The sequence below is a fragment of the Heterodontus francisci genome, chromosome 9, assembly GCF_036365525.1.
Source record: "Heterodontus francisci isolate sHetFra1 chromosome 9, sHetFra1.hap1, whole genome shotgun sequence".
NCBI lineage: Eukaryota > Metazoa > Chordata > Chondrichthyes > Heterodontiformes > Heterodontidae > Heterodontus > Heterodontus francisci.
Genome location: NC_090379.1, coordinates 9,464,834 through 9,486,735, shown reverse-complemented (window position 1 = coordinate 9,486,735; position 21,902 = coordinate 9,464,834). Strand labels below are relative to the sequence as shown.

Genomic DNA, 21,902 nt, shown 5'->3' with positions numbered 1-21,902 from the left:
AGTCCCTGGGACCAGATGGCCTACACCCTAGGATTCTAAAAGAGATAGCTGCAGAGATAGTGGATGTACTAGCTATAATTTACCAGAGTTCCTTAGATTCAGGAAATGGTCCCGTCATATTGGAAGTTGGCAAATGTTACACTGCTTTTCAAGAAAGGAGGTAGGGAGAAAACTGGAAACTATAGGCCAGTTAGCCTAACATCAGTCACTGGGAAGATTCTGGAAACTATTATTAAAGAAGTCTTAACAATGCACTGGGAAAAGCATAGTATGATTAGAACAAGTCAGCATGCTTTTAATAAAGGGAAATCCTGTTTGACAAATTTATTGGAGTTTTTTGAGGATGTAGCTAGTCGGGTAGATAAAGGGGAACCAGTAGATGTAGTATACCTGGATTTCCAAAAGGCATTTGATAAGGTGCCACATAAAAGATTAATAGGCAAGATAAAGGCTCATGGGGTTGGGGATAATATATTAGCATGGATAGAGAATTGGTCAACAGACAGGAAGCAGAGACTGGGCATAAATGGGGCATTTTCAAGTTGGCAGGCAGTGAATAGTGGGGTGCTGCAAGGATCAGTGCTGGGGCCTCAACAATTTACACTCTGTATTAATGACTTGGATGAAGAGACAGAGAGTAATGTATCTAAGTTTGCTGATGATACAAAATTCGGTGGAAAGATAAGCTGCGGGGAGAATGTAGAGAGGCTGCAAAGAGATATAGACAGATTAAGTGAGTGGGCAACAAGATGGCAAATGGAGTATAATGTAGGGAAGTGTAAAGTTGTTCACTTCGGTTGTAAGAATAGAACAGCAGAATATTTTTTAAAAGGTGTGCAATTGGTAAGTGTTGATGTTCAGAGAGACATGGGGGTACTCGTACAAGGAACGCACAAAGTTAACATGCAAGTGCAGCAGGCTATTAGGGAGGCAAATGGCATGGCGGCCTTTATTGCAAGGGGATTGGAGTACAGGAATAAAGAAGTTTTACTAAAATTGTAGAGGGCTTTGGTGAGACCGTACTTGGAATACTGTGTGCTGTTTTGGTCTCATTTAAGAAAGGATATACTTGTATTGGAGACAGTTCAGCAAAGATTTACTAGATTGGTCCCTGGGCTGAGGGGGTTGTCTTATGATGAGAGGCTGAGTAAATTGGGCCTATATTCTCTGGAGTTTAGAAGAATGAGAGGCGATCTCATTGAGACATACAAGATTCTGAAAGGGCTTGATAGTGTAGAAGTTGAGAGATTGTTCCCACTCGTCAGGGAATCTAGAACACAGGGATACAATCTCAGGATAAGGGATCAATCATTCAGAACTGAGATGAAGAGAAATTACTGCACTCAAAGCGTTGTGAATCTTTGGAATTCTCTACCACAGAGGGTTCTGGATGCTCCATTGTTGAATACATTTAAGGCTGGGGAATGTATATCTTTGGTCTTGCAGGGAATCAAGGGATATGGGGAGCGGGCAGGAAAGTGGAATTGAAGCCCAAGATCAGTCATGATCGTATTGAATGGCGGAGCAGGCTCGATGGGCCATATGGTCTACTTCTGCTCCTATTTCTTGTGTTCTTACATTGAACTGCATTAGAACACTGCAGGAGTCCAAGAGAGAGATCAGCATGAGAGCAAGGTGGAGAATTAAATGAAGCTCGGGATCACACTTGCAGACTGAACGGAGGTGTTCCACAGTCACCCAATCTGCATTGGGTCTCCCAAATGTAGAGCAGACTGCATTGTGAGCAGAGAATACAGTATACTAAACTGAAAGAAGTACACATAAATTGCTGTTTTACCTTGAAGGAATGTTTGGGGCCTTGGATGGTGAGAAGAGAGGAGGTAAAAGGGAAGATGCTGCTTTTCCTCCTCTTGCATGGAAAGATTCCATGAAGGGAGGGGCTGTTAGGGGTGATGGTGGAGTGGACCAGGATGTCACGGAGGGAATGGTCTCTTTGGAATGCAGAAAGGGGAGGGGAGGAAATGATGTGTTTGGTGGTGGCATCACGTTTGAGGTGGCGGAAATGACGGAGGATGATCCATTGAATACGGAGGCTGGTGGGGTGAAAGGTGAGGACAAAGGAAATCCTATCATGGATCTGGGATGGAGGGGAAAGGGTGAAAACAGAATTGTAGGAAATGGGATGGACATGGAAGACATATCAGGCAGGATTTAGTGGAGTCAGTGGGGCTTCCATTGCCAGGCCAAAAAGATGGTGGGAACCCCGCTTCAGCCATTTGAAGCCCCTCCCTGGCTCTATTTGACAGTGCCAGGCCAATTAACAGCCTGGTTCCAGGATACCTGTCCCTTTAAAGACAAGGATCTCACCTCCAACGGCTGCTGGCCAATCAGATGGCTGGCAACTCAGCAGTAAAGGCAGTGCTAACATGAATGGTGAACACTACTGATTCTGCAGGAGCCAGGCCCATCGCTGGAGCTCCAGACCTTGGGTAAGTGAGGCAGGATCGCTGGGATCAGTCCAGGGGGTTCAGGGATGTGGGTTGGTTTCCACTGGGGGCCCTCCGTGGGCCACGGATTGCCCACAGAGGAGCCCCATCAACCAAGCCCACAGGGAGGTCCCCTCCTTTCACTGGGCAACCTCCCCATGTGGCCGAGGCCCCCCATTCCTGGATTAATGCCAGCGGCGACAGGATGAGGCCCTTAAGGGCCCCTTAATTGGTCTGTGGGTGGGAAGGCCGTGTTCGGCCTATCCTGCCCACGATTAAATTGTGGTGTAACAGGAAGACGATGGGCCCTCCACAACTGCCACCACCCCACCATCTCCCGCTGCAATTCTATGTGTCCCCCACCCCACACCTCGCCTCCCATCTATGGGGGCCCATTAAATCCAGCCCATCAGATACGTTGGTATGGAAGGTTGCACCATCAGAACAGATGCAACGAGATGAAGAAACTGGGAGAATGGAATGGAGTCCTTACAGGAAGCATGGTGTAAGGAAGTATCATCATGGTAGCTGTGGAAGTAGAATATTTGTAGATAGCCTATCCCCATAAATGGAGACAGAGAAGTAGAGGAAGGGAAGCGAAGAATGGGAGATGGACCATGTGAAGGCAAGAGAAGGGTAGAAATTGGAAACAACGTTGATGAAATTTTCTAGTTCAGAGCTGGAGCAGAACACTTTCTTTTCTTTTCCTCACCAGACCTCAGTATGCCATCCAAGAGAGCTTATCAAATTTGTGCTAATTTGTACTATAGATTCAAACCAATATATTTCACTGGTAGGAAAATTGACTTTGACTGCATTAGACTGTTTCAATTCAACTTAGATTAAGAGGTGAACAGACAGTGTTCTAACCCAAAATACCATCCAGTCCGCTAAACAGTACAAAGGTATAGAGCAGAAGGAACTTACAGGCAATATTTCTGCTTTTGTACTCTTGCAAACAAATGGGTGCCACTCAGAACATTAACGGTGAAGGAACATGTGACCACTACACAGTCAAGAGATTTTCTGTCTATTAATTTAAATGGACAACAAATTGAGAAAGTGTACCATGCTCTGTCCAATAATCTGACAAGTGCCCATAATGTACAATATTGTGTGCTAGGAACACAGAAATAGAAATTGACCCTATTAGTGTTCCCCATGGTAGGCTATCAATGGACAGTGGACAGGAGTTTGGGGGGTGAAGTTGACAGAACTGACACAAGTCAGAGCCTGCCATCATCAACCCAAGGCTTTCAGTCAGTTTCTTGTTGGACAGAACATGAGAGAAGAAATAATCTGGGTCTTGCAGCTATATATGGACTCTGGATAAAGTAGGTTGGATTGATTGAATGACTTTTCTTTGCTCTGGATTTTATAATGTCCATATGTAGAGTTTAAATATAATTATTTGTACCCACCTCTCTGAACGATGATCCAACACATTCATGTCATTGGAAGAAACTCTAAACTCGCTGATTCTGATCTTCTCCTCAAAATGCACCTCAACAGAGTAATATACGTAGACCTTTCCTGTATGTTTGAACTTAGGGTGAAATACCAGACCCAGAAATCCTCGCTCATCCCCTTCCCAGGGAGAGGTTAAGACTGCCTGAGTAATGTTTAAAAATGGCTTCTCAAGTCTGGCCCGATTGTGCAGATATGCCCACACAATGCCAATCTGTTCTGCGATAAAAAACCGATGAGTTCCATCATTCGCATGTACCATAGCGACAGGATTGCGCAGACCGTTTGCTATTTCCTCTAGGCACAGCTGGAGACAGCCATCAGAGCCAGCCACCACCATCCCAAGGTTTTTAGTCAGATTATTATTGGACAAAACACGGGGGAAACAATAATCTGGATCTTGCAGTTGTAAGACTTCACAGAATTTGTTTCTGTTGGATACGAGCTCCAGAAGCTTTCCTTCCCCAACTAAGGGACGCACTGTTGCCTTGCATTTACTCCAGAATTCAATGCAGTATTTGCCACAAAGACCAGGGAACTGTCTCACTGGGGTTGTTGGATCTTCCGCATCATACAAATGAGCAGAATATGGAGAACATTCCTGCAAAGAAAACAGATCACAGGCAAATAAATACCATGTAAGCAACAACAAATTACATTCATATATATGTTTCATGTAACCAGTCTCCCTAGATGTTTTGCAAGGGATAAAAAGAGAATGAGCAAGTGGCAGAAATGTTAGGAAGTGTGACAGAACACATGATCAAAGAGATAGGCTATATGTAGGCTTTTTTGAGTTGGGTGACGTGCAGGAAAACAACAGCTGAAGGGCTTACTACCAATCCTGGAATGAAGAGAATGGGGTGCACTGTATATAATGAATGGAATGTGCCCCCTTGTTATATAGGTTTGGAGAATATGCAGAAGTAGAGTGGAGCCAGCCTTTGGAGAGATTTGAAAATATGAACAAAGATTTTGAATTTGATACAGCCAAAAGAGAATGGGTGGGTCAGGCTATAGGTGAGTGAAACATAGTGCAGAATACAATAACAGTGGCAGAAGTCTGAATGAATTGGTAGTTATGTAGGGGAAAGCTACATATTAGTTTCCACCTCCTTCATGTTAGCACATTAGTGTTCTTCCGCTGAATCTCCAGTTTATGTGGGCCTTCCTTCTTAGTCACAAATTCATAGTGGCATTCATCTCTCCCTTACAGCAGAATTCATGCAGACAACTTTTCCCAAGCATAATTGTTGGCTCCTGCCTCCTGCTACTGGTCCAAAGGAACACAATTACTGTGTGGGAAGGAATAACTGATCCTGTGAAGTTTCCCAGCCACAGAATGTAGTGATTTTCACATGCAGCATCAGAAGCTAGGAGCCCTGAGCAATGCTGTGTGAAGGGGATTTGCTTACTGGTGTTAAGAGACTATGAAGTGAGTATAGTCTACAGTGTAATAAATGGGATCGTTTATAGAGTGCGCACCTACAGTATGATGTGTATGAAATTGTATGTGTCTGAGAGTGTGTACAATGTGTGTACACATTGTATAGGTGTGCACCGATAGTGCAACGCATGTGGGATTGTGCACACAGTGGATGGATTTCACGATAAGAATAATGGTGAGGCTAACAGCGCTCACTGTTATAGAATCATAGAATGGTGACAGCAGAGAAGGAGGCTATTCAGCCTGTGGTGTCTCTGCTAGTCCCGCCCCTGCCTTTCCCCCATAGCCCTGCAATTTTTTGTGACCTTCAAGGCAATTATTCAAATACCTTTGAAAACCACGATTGAATCTGTCTCCGCAGGCAGTTCATTCCAGATCCTAAACACTCACTGCATAAAAACGTTTTTCCTCATGTGGCTTCTGGTTCTTTTGCCAATTATCTAAGATCTGTGTCCTCTGGTTCTCAACCCTTCCACCAATGGGAACAGTTTCTCCCTGTCTACTCTGTCCAGCCCACTCATGATTTTGAACACCTCTACCAAATCCCCTCTTAACCTTCTATTATCTAAGGCGAAGGACCCAGCTTCACCAATCTATCCAGGGTAACTGAAATCTCTCAACCCCAGAACTGTTCTCATAAATCCTCTCCAATACCTTCATTAACTTCCTAAAGTCTGGTGCCCAGAACTGGACACAATACTCCATTTGAGGCCGAACCAGTGTTTTATAACTTCCTTGCTTTTGCACTCTATGCCTCTATTTATAAAGCCCAGGATCCAGTATGCTTTAGTATCCGCTTTCTCAACCTGCCCTGCCACCTTCACCGATTTGTGCACATATTTAGAATAGTGGGAATGGAGGTTAAGGCAGTTGAATGTTCCTCCTGCAGAATGTGGGAGGTAAGGGTCGCCAAGAGTGTCCCTGCTGACTGCATCTGCGGGAAGTGCACCCAACTCCAGCTCCTCGAGAACCGCGTTAGGGAACTGGAGCTGGAGCTGGATGAACTTCGGATCATTCGGGAGGCAGAGGGGGTTATTGAGAGGAGTTATAGGGAGGTAGTCACACCTCAGGTAAAAGAAGTAGGTAGTTGGGTTACCGTCAGGGGAAGGAGAGGGAACCAGCAGGCAGTGCAGGGATCCCCTGTGGCCGTTTCCCTCAACAACAGGTGTACCGTTTTGGATACTGTTGCGGGGGACGACTTACCAGGGGTAAGCAATGGGGTACAGGTTTCTGGCATAGAGTCTGTCCCTGTTGCTCAGAAGGGAAGGGGGAAGAGGACCATTAGTCATTGGGGACTCCATAGTTAGGGGAACAGATAGGAGGTTCTGTGGGAACGAGAGAGACTCACGGTTGGTGTGTTGCCTCCCAGGTGCCAGGGTTCGTGATGTCTCGGATCGTGTTTTTGGGATCCTTAAGGGGGAGGGGGAGCAGCCCCAAGTCGTGGTCCACATAGGCACCAACGACATAGGTAGGAAGAGAGATGGGGATTTAAGGCAGAAATTCAGGGAGCTAGGGTGGAAGCTTAGAGCGAGAACAAACAGAGTTGTTATCTCTGGGTTGTTGCCCGTGCCACGTGCTAGCGAAGCGAGGAATAGGGAGAGAGAGGAGTTGAACACGTGGCTGCAGGGATGGTGTAGGAGGGAGGGTTTTGGTTTACTGGATAATGGGGGCTCTTTCTGGGGTAGGTGGGACCTCTACAAACAGGATGGTCTTCACCTGAACCAGAGGGGTACCAATATCCTGGGGGGGAGATTTGCTAGTGCTCTTCGGGGGAGTTTAAACTAATTCAGCAGGGGTATGGGAACCTAAATTGTAGTTCCAGTGGACAGGATGTTGAGAGTAGTGAGGTTAGGGATAAGGTTACAAGGACGCAAGAGGGCACTGGCAAGCAAGAGCTTGGTTTAAAGTGTGTCTACTTCAACGCCAGGAGCATCCGGAATAAGGTGGGTGAGCTTGCAGCATGGGTTGGTACCTGGGATCTCGATGTTGTGGCCATTTCGGAGACATGGGTAGAGCAGGGACAGGAATGGATGTTGCAGGTTCCGGGATTTAGATGTTTCAGTAAGAACAGAGAAGATGGTAAAAGAGGGGGGGTGTGGCATTGTTAATCAAGGAGGGTATTACGGCGGCAGAAAGGACATTTGAGGACTCGTCTACTGAGGTAGTATGGGCCGAGGTTAGAAACAGGAGAGGAGAGATCACCCTGTTGGGAGTTTTCTATAGACCTCCGAATAGTTCCAGAGATGTAGAGGAAGGGATAGCGAAGATGATTCTCGACAGGAGCGAGAGTAACAGGGTAGTTGTTATGGGGGACTTTAACTTTCCAAATATTGACTGGAAATACTATAGTTCAAGTACTTTAGATGAGTCAGTTTTTGTCCAGTGTGTGCAGGAGGGTTTTCTGACACAGTATGTAGACAGGCCAACCAGGGGCGATGCCACATTGGATTTGGTACTGGGTAATGAACCCGGCCAGGTGTTAGATTTAGATGTAGGTGAGCACTTTGGTGATAGTGATCACAATTCGGTTAGGTTTACCTTAGCGATGGGCAGGGACAGGTATATACCGCAGGGCAAGAATTATAGCTGGGGGAAAGGAAATTATGATGCGATTAGGCAAGATTTAGGATGCGTAGGATGGGGAAGGAAACTGCAGGGGATGGGCACAATCGAAATGTGGAGCTTATTCAAGGAGTAGCTACTGCGTGTCCTTGATAAGTATGTACCTGTCAGGCAGGGAGGAAGTTGTCGAGCGAGGGAGGCGTGGTTTACTAAAGAAGTTGAAGCGCTTGTCAAGAGGAAGAAGAAGGCTTATGTTAGGATGAGACGTGAAGGCTCAGTTAGGGCGCTTGAGAGTTACAAGCTAGCCAGGAAGGATCTAAAGGGAGAGCTAAGAAGAGCGAGGAGAGGACACGAGAAGTCATTGGCAGATAGGATCAAGGAAAACCCTAAGGCTTTCTATAGGTATATCAGGAATAAAAGAATGATAAGAGTTAGAACAGGGCCAATCAAGGATAGTAGTGGGAAGTTGTGTGTGGAATCAGAGGAGATAGGGGAAGCGTTAAATGAATATCTTTCGTCAGTATTTACAGTAGAGAAAGAAAATGTTGTCGAGGAGAATACTGAGATACAGACTACTAGGCTAAATGGGATTGAGGTTCACAAGGAGGAGGTGTTAGCAATTTTGGAAAGTGTGAAAATAGATAAGTCCCCTGGGCCAGATGGGATTTATCCTAGGATTCTCTGGGAAGCCAGGGAGGATATTGCAGAGCCTTTGTCCTTGATCTTTATGTCGTCATTGTCGACAGGAATAGTGCCGGTAGACTGGAGGATAGCAAATGTTGTCCCCTTGTTCAAGAAGGGGAGTAGAGACAGCCCTGGTAATTATAGACCTGTGAGCCTTACTTCGGTTGTGGGTAAAATGTTGGAAAAGGTTATAAGAGATAGGATTTATAATCATCTTGAAAAGAATAAGTTCATTAGCGATAGTCAGCACGGTTTTGTGAAGGGTAGGTCGTGCCTCACAAACCTTATTGAGTTTTTTGAGAAGGTGACCAAACAGGTGGATGAGGGTAAAGCCGTGGATGTGGTGTATATGGATTTCAGTAAGGCGTTTGATAAGGTTCCCCACGGTAGGCTATTGCAGAAAATACGGAAGTATGGGATTGAAGGTGATTTAGTGCTTTGGATCAGAAATTGGCTAGCTGAAAGAAGACAGAGGGTGGTGGTTGATGGCAAATGTTCATCCTGGAGTTTAGTTACTAGTGGTGTACCGCAAGGATCTGTTTTGGGGCCACTGCTGTTTGTCATTGTAATAAATGACCTGGAAGAGGGTGTAGAAGGGTGGGTTAGTAAATTTGCGGATGACACTAAGGTCGGTGGAGTTGTGGATAGTGCCGAAGGATGTTGTAGGTTACAGAGGGATATAGATAGGCTGCAGAGCTGGGCTGAGAGATGGCAAATGGAGTTTAATGCGGAAAAGTGTGAGGAGATTCACTTTGGAAGGAGTAACAGGAATGCAAAGTACTGGGCTAATGGGAAGATTCTTGGTAGTGTAGATGAACAGAGAGATCTTGGTGTCCAGGTACATAAATCCCTGAAAGTTGCCACCCAGATTAATAGGGCTGTTAAGAAGGCATATGGTGTGTTAGCTTTTATTAGTAGGGGGATCGAGTTTCGGAGCCACGAGGTCATGCTGCAGCTGTACAAAACTCTGGTGAGACCGCACCTGGAGTATTGCGTGCAGTTCTGGTCACCGCATTATAGGAAGGATATGGAAGCTTTGGCAAGGGTGCAGAGGAGATTTACTAGGATGTTGCCTGGTTTGGAGGGAAGGTCTTACGAAGAAAGGCTGAGGGACTTGAGGTTGTTTTCGTTAGAGAGAAGGAGGAGGAGAGGTGACTTAATAGAGACATATAAGATAATCAGAGGGTTAGATAGGGTGGATAGTGAGAGTCTTTTTCCTCGGATGGTGATGGCAAACACGAGGGGACATAGCTTTACGTTGAGGGGTGATAGATATAGGACAGATGTCAGAGGTAGTTTCTTTACTCAGAGAGTAGTAGGGGCGTGGAACGCCCTGCCTGCAACAGTAGTAGACTCGCCAACTTTTAAGGGCATTTAAGTGGTCATTGGATAGACATACGGATGAAAATGGAATAGTGCAGGTCAGATGGTTTCACAGGTCGGCACAACATCGCGGGCCGAAGGGCCTGTACTGCGCTATAATGTTCTATGTTCTATGTTCTATATACCCCCAGGACCCTCTGCTTCTGCACTCGGTTTAGACTTGCATGCCTTATTTTATATTGCATTTCCTCATTCTTCCGACAAAAATGTATCACTTCACATTTCTCTGCGTTAAATTTCATCTGCTACATGTCTGTCCATTCCACCAGCCCATCTACGTCCTCTTGAAGTCTATCTCTATCTTCCTCACACGTCACGATACTTCCAAGTTTTGTCTCACCTGCAAATTTTGAAATTGTGCCCCGTACACCCAAGTCTCGGTCATTATTATAGATTGGCGTCTTTTTTTTGTAAAATATGTTTTCAGGACTTATAGCTGAATTATGGATATTGATTCATCTGGAATCTTGAATAGATGCTGAACTTTGTGTTTTTTTTAAAGAAGTCACCAGAAGGTTTCTGGATTTGGCTTGTAAACAAGTCTTACTGGGAGGCACCTGTCTGTAGATAATCACCCAGCAGAGGTTGTTTTTGCCTTGGAGAGATGTTTACAAAGAAGTGATAGGTCAAGATTGAAAGAGGTCATGAGGCTTGACTTATGGACTGTTTTAGTTTTAGTTTTAATTTGAACTGTTACGACAGTTGGTTTTTGCCTGCCAAAAGAAGAAGACCCATCTCTCTCTCTCTCTCTTGAAAACAAATCCTGCGTACAGTGTGTCAGTTTCCTATTTCCAACTGTATTTGAAGAAACCCTGTGTATCGAATGTGTGGGAACTGAAACCTTGTTGCCACATTTCTGCTGTATGACCTATCTGAAGCCTCTATAACTGCATTTATTGGGAAGCCTACCCTAACTGTTCTTCATCACCTGGAAAGAACTGCTCTAGGAAGATCCCAGTGACAGCCATCTATACGCATTTGGGACGCCAAACCCAAACCAAGGACAAGCATTCCACTTAAGTGTTTCTTTAAATTTTCTTTGTAGCTGCGCTATGACCAATAATCCCTTTTACTTTTACCAGTTAACTGGTGTATGTGTGTGTGGGGCTGAGATAAATAAGGGGCTTTGATAGTTGTGTGTGTATGTTTTACTTCATTATTGGTTAAGACTGGTTTTATAATAAACTGATAATTTTGTTGTTTTATTAAAGAATCCTGGTTGGTGTATTTTATTCTGGGGAAAATAAATATATGTTTCTACCTGTGGAGAAGTGGGACTGGAATAAACAGTGCAGTCCTCCTACCGCAGTCGTAACAAGATCAAAAAAAGCAGTGGTCCTAATACTGACCCCTGGGGAACCCCACCTTCCTCCAGTCCAAAAAGCAACCACTCACTGCTACTCTGTTTCCTGTCACTCAGCTAACTTCATACCTAAGCTGCCACTGTCCCTTTTATTCCATGGGCTTCAACTTTTATCAAATGCCTTTTGAAATTCTATGTACACTACATGAACCGCATTAACCTCATCAACCAACTCTGTTACCTCATCAAAAAACTCAATCAAGTTAGTTAAAAACAATTTGCTTTTAACAAATCCATGATGGCTTTCCTCAATTAATCTAATTTTGAGCCAGACTATCAATCCTAAAGCTTTCCCACCACTGGCCTGTAGTTGCTGGGCTAATCCGTAGACACTTATTTGAACAATTCTCCAGTCCTCTGGCATCACCACTGTATCTAAGGAGAATTGAAAGGTTATGGCCAGTGCCTCCACAATTTCACCCTTACTTTCCTCAGTATCCTCAGACGCATCTGATGTGATCCTGGTGACTTATCAACTTTAAGTACACCCATTAAGAAGTATTTAGATGATCACTTGAAACACCATAGCATACAAGGCTACAGGCCAAGTGCAGGAATATAGGATTAGAATAGTTGGGTGCTTGATGGCCAGCACAGACACGATGGGCCAAAGGGCCTGTTTCTGTGCTGTATAAGTATATGACTCTATCCTTTCTAACACCTCTTTATCAATCTTTAGCCCATCCAGTGGCTCAACTACATTCTCTTTCAATACAACTTTGGCAGCATCTTCTTCCTTGGTAAAGACAGATGAAAAGTAGTCATTTATTATCTCAGCCATGTCCTCTGCTTCTATGCGCAAATCCCCTTTTTGATCCCTAATTGACCCCACTCCTCCTTTTACTATGCTTTTACTATTTATATGCCTATAGAAGACTTTTGGACTCCCTTTTATGTTACTCTGTCTTTGCTGCTTGTATTTCTTTTTTTCACTTGTATTATCAACCTGACATCTGTCATATGAACTTTTTCTGCTTCATCTTACTCTCTATTTCTTTCGTCATCCAGGGAGCTCTGGTTTTGTTGACCTACATTTCCCTCCCGTGAGAATGTACCTCAACTGTACACAAACTTTAAAGGCAGCCCATTGTTCAATTACAATTTTGCCTATCAATCTTTGATTCTAATTTACCTGGGCTCACCCCATTGAAATTATTTTTACTTTGGATTGTTTCTTGTCCTTTTCCATAGCTAACCTAAAAGTTATGGTACTATGATCACTGTCCCCTAAATGTTCTCCTACTGACACTTGATCCACTTGACCCACCTCATTTCCCAAAACCAGATCCAGCAATGTCTCCTTCCTCATTGGACTGGAAACATACTGATGTAGAGAATTCTCCTGAACATACTTTAGAAACTCTACCTCCTATTAGTGCCTCAATCTATACTGGGATAATTGAACCCTTGGCCCAAACATGGACAAAAGAGCAGAACTCCAGAGGTGAGATGAAAGTGACTGCCCTTGACATCAAGGCAGCATTTGACCGAGTATGGCATCAAGAAGCCTGAGCAAAACTGAAGTCAATGGGAATCAAGGAAAACTCTCCACTGATTGGAGTCATACCTAGCACAAAGGAAGGTGGTTGTGGTTGTTGGAGTCAATCATCTCAGTCCCAGGACTCACTGCAGGAATTCCTCAGGGTAGTGTCCTAGGCCCAACCATCTTCAGCTGCTTCATCAATGACCTTCCCTCCATCATAAGGTCAGAAGTGGGGATGTTCGCTGATGAATTCACAATGTTCAGCACCATTCATGACTACTCAGATATTGAAGCAGTCCATGTAGAAATGCAGCAAAACCTGGAAAACGTCCAGGCTTGGGCTGAGAAGTGGCAAGTAACATTTGTGCCACAAGAGTGCCAGGCAATGACCATCTCCAACAAGAGAGAATCTAACCATCTCCCCTTGACATTCAATGGCTTTACCATCACTGAATCCCCCACTATCAACATCCTAGGGGCTACCATTGACCAGAAACTGAACTGGAGTAGCCATATAAATACCGTGGCTACAAGAGCAGGTCAGAGGCTAGGAATCCTGCGGCGAGTAACTCACCTCCTGACTCCCAAAAGCCTGTCCACCATCTACAAGGCACAAGTCAGGAGTGTGATGGAATACTCTCCACTTGCCTGGATGGGTGCAGCTCCAATAACACTCAAGAAGCTCGACACCATCCAGGACAAAGCAGCCCGCTTGATTGGCAGCTCATCCACCAGCTTCAACATTCACTCCCTCCACCACCGACAAACAGTGGCAGCAGTGTGTACTATCTTTTTTTATTTATTTGTGGGATGTGGGTGCCACTGGCAAGGCCAGCATTTATTGCCCATCCCTAATGGCCCTTGAACTGAGTGGCTTGCTAGGCTATTTCAGAGGGCATTTAAGAGTCAACCACATTGCTCTGGGTCTGGAGTCACATGTAGGCCAGACCCGGTAAGGACAGCAGATTTCCTTCCCTAAAGGACATTAATGAACCAGATGGGTTTTTACAACAATCGGCAATGGTTTCATGGTCACCCATTAGACTTGGTTTTTAATTCCAGATTTATTAATTGAATTCAAATTTTACCATCTGCTGTGGAGGGATTCAAACCCATGTCCCTAGACCATAGACCACTAGCCTGGGCCTCTGGATTACTAGCCCAGTGACCTCCCCCCACCCCCGTAGGACATTCTTTCTCTCCAGCACAGTAATATTATTCTTAATCAATACTTCCACCCCTCCTGCTTTCTTTCCTTCCCTATCTTTCCTGCTCAGTGACATCCTTGACTCTGGCACCAGGGAGGTAACACACCATCCTGGATTCATGTCTGTTGGCACAGAAAGGCCTGACTGTTCCCGTAACTATAGAATCCCCCGTCACTACTGTTTTCCCAATCTTCCTCCTGCTGCCCCCGCCCCCCCGTCTCCCACCCCTCTGTACAGCTGAGCCAGTTGTGGTGCCATGGACTTGGCTCTGGCTGCACTTCCCAGAGAAACCATCACTCTCATCACTATCCAGAACTAAAATCAAATCTCCTCTCAACCTTCTCTTCCTTAAGGAGAACCACCCCAGCTCCTCCAATCTATCCATGTGTAACTGATGTCCCTCATCCCTGGATCCGTTCTCATAACACTTTTCTGCACCCGCTCGAAAGCCTTCATGTATTTCCTAAAGTGTGGTGCCCAGAACTGAACCAACACGAGGGAAAAACATGCTTCTGTCCATGACTGTATTGGTAGGAGTGACCACCGCACAGTCCTTGTGGAGACGAAGTCCCGCCTTCACATTGAGGATACCATCCATCGTATTGCGTGGCACTATCACCATGCTAAATGGGATAGATTTTGAACAGATCTAGCAATGCAAAACTGGGCATCCATGAGGCGCTGTGGGCCATCAGCAGCAGCAGAATTGTACTCAAATACAATCTGTAACCTCATGGCAAGGCATATCCCCCACTCTACCATTGCCATCAAGCCAGGAGACCAACCCTGATTCAATGAAGAGTACAGGAGGGCATGCCAGGAGCAGCACTAGGCATACCTCATAATGAGGCGTCAACCTGGTGAAGCTACAACACAGGACTACTTGCATGCCAAACTGCATAAGCAGCATGCAATAGACAGAGCTAAGTGATCCCATAACCAACGGATCAGATCTAAGCTCTGCAGTCCTGCCACATCCAGTCGTGAATGGTGGTGGACACACCATGCACAAACATTCACTCCCTCCACCACCAGCACACAGTGGTAGCAGTGTGTACCATCTACAAGATGCACTGCAGCAACGCACCAATGCTCTTTAGACAGCACCTTCTAAACCCGCGACCTCTACCACCTCGAAGGACAAGAGCAGCAGATCCATTGGAACATCACCACCTGCATGTTCCCTTCCAAATCACACACCATCCTGACTTGGAACCATATCGCTGTTCCTTCACTGTCGCTGGGTCAAAATCCTGGAACTCCCTTCCTAACAGCACTGTGGGTGTACCTACCTCACATGGACTGCAGCGGTTCAAGAAGGCAGCTCACCACCACCTTCTCAAGGGCAATTGGGGATGGGCAATAAATGCTGGCCTTGCCAGTGACGCCCACATCCCAGGAATGAATAAAAAAAAACAATACTCAAGTTGAGGCCAGCTCAGTATTTTATAAAGGTTCACTATAACTTCTTTGCTTTTGTACTCTCTGCCACTATTGTTAAAGTCCAGGATCCCATATGCCTTTTTAATGACTTTCTCAATTGCCCTGCCACCTTCAAAAATTTGTGCACATATACCCCCAAGTCTCTCTGTTCCTGCAGCCCCATGAGAATTGTACCCTTTATTTTATATCGCCTCTCCTCATTCTTAGAACCTTACATTTCTCTGTATTTAATTTTATCTGCCATGTTTCCGCCTACTCCACTAGCCTGTCAATATCCTCTTGAATTTGGGGTAAATCGGATAGCAACCTCTGGCATCTGCACTTGCGCACTTGAACATGAAATCCAGAAGTTGCTGTCAGAGATACCCTGCTCCACCACTGGGGGCATAGTTGCTGCCCTCGTCAGTAGACTCAGCATGGAAATAATTGCAACAGCATCAACTTGGGCTACTTGTCCACTATTTCTGTAGGAAAAAAGTTAGGGTTGGTGCATTCAGGAATAAGTGAGCTTTTTACAATGTGATAAGTGATAATTCATGCCAAACAACCTCTCTGGCTCTGGAAAATTATCTTTACAAGTATGGAGTCTCATTCCTTCGAAAGGTAATTAATGTTGGAGATTTTTTTTACAAATTAAAAAAATTGGTTTATTTTACTTTTTCTGTTTGTCTTTTTATCTTGCTCTGTTAATCCCATCTATACTTCCCAATCTTTATATGCTTTCTGTACATGATTTAAATCTCGTTTATATCTACTGCTTTATACCTCCTGCTTCAGAATCGACATGTCTCAGTGAGGATTTTTTAATCTGATTTGTTGAAGAGCTTTACTGTTTTGTGCCTTGTTCACAGACACCAGAGATCCTCTGTAAAGGGTCCTGCACTGGATCAGATGCTGGATTAGAGTAAATCTCCACTCTTAAAGCCTGCAAAAACTGTGTGGGCAGTTGTCAGCAAGGTGAACGGCAAGTGCAGTTCCTTTGCCGCTGACTGCAAAATCGGGGCGAGTGAGTTACTGAGAGTATGTATATAAGATTATGTACAGAGGGAGTTACATAGAGTATGTTGTGTACGGGATTGTGGATACTCTGTGTGATGTGTATGGGTACACAGTGAGCATCTGTATGGTCATATATGTGCAGTTGTGTACTTAGTGAGTTATCTACAGTGCTTTGTGTGTGGGTAACATGCAAGGATGCATGTGTGTGGTGAATAAACCATAGTCTGCCTTGAATGTATTTTCATCAAGACCTGGCAGAATTTATAGTTAAACGTCAACATTAAAATGATTAATGTTAATAGTCATTATGACAATAATTGCATTATCATGATGATAATGGGCGGCACAGTGGCGCAGTGGTTAGCACCGCAGCCTCACAGCTCCAGTGACCCGGGTTCAATTCTGGGTACTGCCTGTGTGGAGTTTGCAAGTTCTCCCTGTGTCTGCGTGGGTTTCCTCCGGGTGCTCCGGTTTCCTCCCACATGCCAAAGACTTGCAGGTTGATAGGTTAATTGGCCATTATAAATTTCCCCTAGTATAGGTAGGTGGTAGGGAAATATAGGGACAGGTGGGGATGTGGTAGGAATATGGGATTAGTGTAGGATTAGTATAAATGGGTGGTTGGTGGTCGGCACAGACTCGGTGGGCCGAAGGGCCTGTTTCAGTGCTGTATCTCTAAACTAAAAACTAAACATGATGTAATCACAGATGGGAAAGGTCATTGGCAATCTTAATTCATCCATCCCAAGAGGTCCTACATTTCCCCCATTGCAGCATGTAATTGTCTCTAAGTGTTTTGCCTCCACTAGTTTATCCATGAAAGGGTTAATTTTACTATTCCTTGCTGCCAGCATGTGTAGTGAAGCATAGACAACACTCCCTTATCTTCTTAAAATTGTGGATTTTGTCCCTTAGATGCACTATCTGCGAGAGTGGGAGTCATGCGCATACTCCACTCACAGAAATGACTCTGATCAAAACTGCACATGTTGTTTAATACTTAATTACTCTATCAACAAACCACATTCCACAACGATAGGGAGGTGCCTTTAGTGAATCTGTTGGAGTTTCTCAATCTGGGTTTGCTGGGAATGGTTTATTGATGTTGTTATGATTTGCAGGGCCTTGTTTGACAGCACAATTCTCTGTAATATTGATTTTTAAGTTTTTACTTTAACCCTAAGTTCAAAATTGCAAAGGTTGTTTGTTCTAAACATGGAAAAACAATCAAAATTACTTCATTTGATTTTTAAAAACCATCAAACTGAAACTGCAGCTTCTTTCCCTTTCTCATTTCAGAATGTTTTTTATGAGAACAGTTGAAATAAAAATGATCAATTAGTTTCTTTTGGGGTCAGACACTGTCCTTTCATCTTTGAGGCCTCAGTTCAAATCCAGCACAAATGGAGGGAACAAAATCCTATGTCTGATGGGAGGAGGGTAATTCAGTGAGTTAAGAGACCTTTTACCTCTGGAAACTAGGTTAAAATCCAGGCCAGTCAGAAATAAGTGAAAGCCTCACCCTCTGATAGGAATGGGGTGGTTCCATCCCTCCACCTCTGAGATCTAGGTTCATAATCCTAACCAGACTGCACAGATGCATTGTATAAGACAGGGAAAAAGCATTGGGGAGGAAATAACTAAATAATCTTTAAATATGTATATAAAATGTAATTTCTACACTGCCTTTTGGGTTTAATATTGAACCCCATGTAACTACCTAGTGTCACTGGCTTTATCTGTCACATGTTTTATTTTATTTTATTTAGAGATACAGCACTGAAACAGGCCCTTCGGCCCACCGAGTCTGTGCCGACCATCAACCACCCATTAATACTAATCCTACATTAATCCCATTACCCTCTCACATCCCCACCTTCCCTCAATTCCCCTACCACCTACCTATACTAGGGGCAATTTATAATGGCCAATTTACCTATCAACCTGCAAGTTTTTGGCTGTGGGAGGAAACCGGAGCACCCGGAGAAAACCCACGCAGTCACAGGGAGAACTTGCAAACTCCGCACAGGCAGTACCCAGAATTGAACCCGGGTCGCCGGAGCTGTGAGGCTGCGGTGCTAACCACTGCGCCACTGTGGCATGAGAAAACTTGGAGGGGAGAAGTAGGGGACTCTACCTCGCTCAATTAATCTACTTTGAACTCACAGATGAGAATTTGAAATTTGAGGCATTGCTAGACCAAGAGCCAATGTCAGTTAGCAAGGACAAAGGTAATGGGTGAGTTGATTTTGTTGCAAGTTAGGATATGGGCAGTACAGTTTTGGATGACCTCAAGTTTATCAACACTATCAACATCCTAGGGGTTACCATTGACCAGAAACTGAACAGGAGTTCAGTTATACAAATATCGTGGCTACAAGAGCAGGTCAGAGGCTAGGAATCCTGCGGCGAGTAACTCACCTCCTGACTCCCCAAAGCCTGTCCACCATCTACAAGGCACAAGTCAGGAGTGTGATGGAATACTCTCCACTTGCCTGGATGGGTGCAGCTCCAACAACACTCAAGAAGCTCGACACCATCCAGGACAAAGCAGCCCGCTTGATTGGCACCCAATCCACAAACATTCACTCCCTCCACCACCGACGCACAGTGGCAGCAGTGTGTACCATCTACAAGATGCACTGCAGCAACGCACCAAGGCTCCTTAGACAGCACCTTCCAAACAGGTGACCTCTACCAACTAGAAGGACAAGGGCAGCAAATGCGTGGGAACACCACCACCTGCAAATTCCCCTCCAAGTCACACACCATTCTGACTTGGAACTATATCACCGTTCCTTCACTGTCGGTGGGTCAAAATCCTGGAACACCCTTCCTAACAGCACTGTGGGTGTACCTACCTCACATGGACTGCAGCGGTTCAAGAAGGCAGCTCACCACCACCTTCTCAAGGGCAATTAGGGATGGGCAATAAATGCTGGCCTGGCCAGCGTCACCCACATCCCATGAATGAATTTAAAAAAGGGTGGAAAGTGGGAGGCTGGCCATGACAGCATTGGAGCAGTCGAGTGTGGGGGTAACAAAATTGCAAATTAGTAACATCCAATTCAAGTCACTTACCGCACACAGAATATCCTGAATGTACGCAGCACATGTGGCATACAGAGAGTAGTCAAAATTGTCCACGATTCTGTAGAAGCGGTTCATGATTTCCCTATCTTTGTTGGCGTCGCAGCAACCGAACTGGCTGTACATGGCACAGAATGACAGACCATTCACTGGCTGGAAGGGGGGCTTGAAATCCAAGCACTGGGGGTGACATTTCACTAGCAGTGCAGGAAATGTAATGGGAATAAGGAGGGCAAGGAATTGCCACCCCCAGCCATGCCTGTGATAACCACATGCCATAATTGTCTCCAATTCCACCTTGAGTAAAGAGAAACGACTGCTGGTACACAGCCAGGTTCACAGTCTAAACACGGCAAACTGCAACAATGAAAACATAGGTTCTGTAGTGAAGATCTGGACTCTGCACCTTATTCTGCTCATGTGCCAACCTCAGCCTCTCACAGCAGCACGTGATATTGTTAGGTCAGACGATCTTTAAACTCTTTTTATCTGCCAACATGTGCTGCAAAAAACAAACAGAACTCTGCAACAACAAAAAAATTACTGAGTTCCTGATAGTTAAATTGCAGAACTCTGACAAAACATACAGCAATGTTTGACCTGCCTTTGTAATTCCTGTTTTGTTATTCCAGCAGGCTCCTGTTTTCTTTTTAAGTATCTCTCTTTTGATTGTTTAGATACTAGAAACATTTGAAACGTTGCTACTTGTACTGGGATTGGGGATGTTTGGCCCACGCTAGAAAATATGTTGGATCTTCTATGATCCTGGTTGGGGCTAGGGGGGTGGTGGGTGGGGTGAATAACATGGAAAGGTCAGAAATGCTCTACTGGGTGGATAGCACTGTAACACCTTTTCCAGTAAAACAGAAACACAGGCAAAGGAGTCAGAAATAAAGGGAAAAGACAAAGGGATACCACAACAAAAAAGGAAAAGAATAAATGGAAGAGAGACAATCAGAAAAACAGAGAAATACAGAGAGAAGGAAGTGAAGTACAGTGGAGAAAGCAATACAGGGAAGATATCGGGAAAGGAGACAATATTTAAAATAGAAATAGAAGGGGAAAAAATTGCAGGGGAAACAACAAATTGAGGGAAAAGATGCAGACTTTTCAGGAAAAGGATGATAAACGGGACAGCAAAGCAGACATTTAAATAAAAATCTCCCACCCACTGGTCGCACGACTCAAGCTTTGAGCAGGCCTCAAATTTAGCAAGCAGTGCTCCTGCCCAAAATACTGTCGGGTGATAATGCAATTTTCAGATGCTAATGGGCAGAACATGTGCTTATTATTTCTGGACATAGAGTGGATTAACTAGCGGTTCGTCCTTAAAGGTGTACTGCAAGCCGCTCTGAAAGCAGTTCCACTGCTTATTATCCAAAGAAAGCTTCCAGCCTGCTGTCCATTCCTTCCTGCTCCTCCCACCTCCCCTTGATCAGTAAGCTACTTGTCAGTGCTCGTTCAATGCTGGCAGTTCACTAATCAAAATAAAATGAGGCCTGAACATGAAAATGGTTCATGTTTCTCAATAGTGCTGTCAGGCAAATGGTGTGATCACTCTAGCTACTGTCGTCCAATACGCACTATCTCTGAAAATTGACAGTGAAAAAGGGAGAAATATAGTGTAATGACAGAATTACATGGAAAAGTCAGAAATAAATATAGGAAAATCAGACAGACAATACAACAATAACTTGCAATTATATAACACCTTTAATGTAATAAAAGATCTCTTCACAGGAGCATTATCAAACTAAACATGACACCAAATTACATTAGGGCACATTTGGGCGGCACAGTGGCGCAGTGGTTAGCACCGCAGCCTCACAGCTCCAGAGACCCGGGTTCGATTCTGGGTACTGCCTGTGCGGAGTTTGCAAGTTCGCCCTGTGACCGCGTGGGTTTTCTCCGGTTTCCTCCCACAGCCAAAGACTTGCAGGTGATAGGTAAATTGGCCGTTGTAAATTGCCCCTAGTGTAGGTAGGTGGTAGGGAATATGGGATTACTGTAGGGTTAGTATAAATGAGTGGTTGTTGGTCAGCACAGACTCAGTGGGCCGAAGGGCCTGTTTCAGTGCTGTATCTCTGAAATAAAAAATTAGAACAGATGACCAAAAGTTTGATCAAAGAAGTAGGTTTTAAAGGAGGAGAGAGAGGTAGAGAGATATATGGAAAAAACTCCAGAGCCTAATTCCCAGGTCGCTAAAAGCAGAGCTGCCAACACTGGAGCGACTAAAATTGAGTGTGTGCAAGAGGCGAGAATTGGAGGGGCATTGAGACATCAGAGGGTTGAGGTGCTGGAGGAGGTTACAGAGATAGGGAGGGAT

At 44.7% G+C, this 21,902-nt stretch overlaps 1 protein-coding gene across 1 annotated transcript in view; it reads right to left on the bottom strand.

Annotated features, from left to right (window-relative positions):
• hhipl1 (HHIP-like 1) overlaps positions 1–19,976 on the bottom strand; it is a 51,401-nt gene extending 31,425 nt beyond the window's left edge. Inside the window, exons 1-2 of the mRNA XM_068038525.1 lie at positions 19,568–19,976; positions 3,869–4,515 (exon numbers count right to left, since the gene is read on the bottom strand). Of these exons, the coding sequence (XP_067894626.1) occupies positions 3,869–4,515; positions 19,568–19,855 (935 nt within the window). The 5' untranslated portion in view covers positions 19,856–19,976. The remainder of the gene's footprint in view (positions 1–3,868; positions 4,516–19,567) is intronic.
• Positions 19,977–21,902: the final 1,926 nt, after the last annotated feature.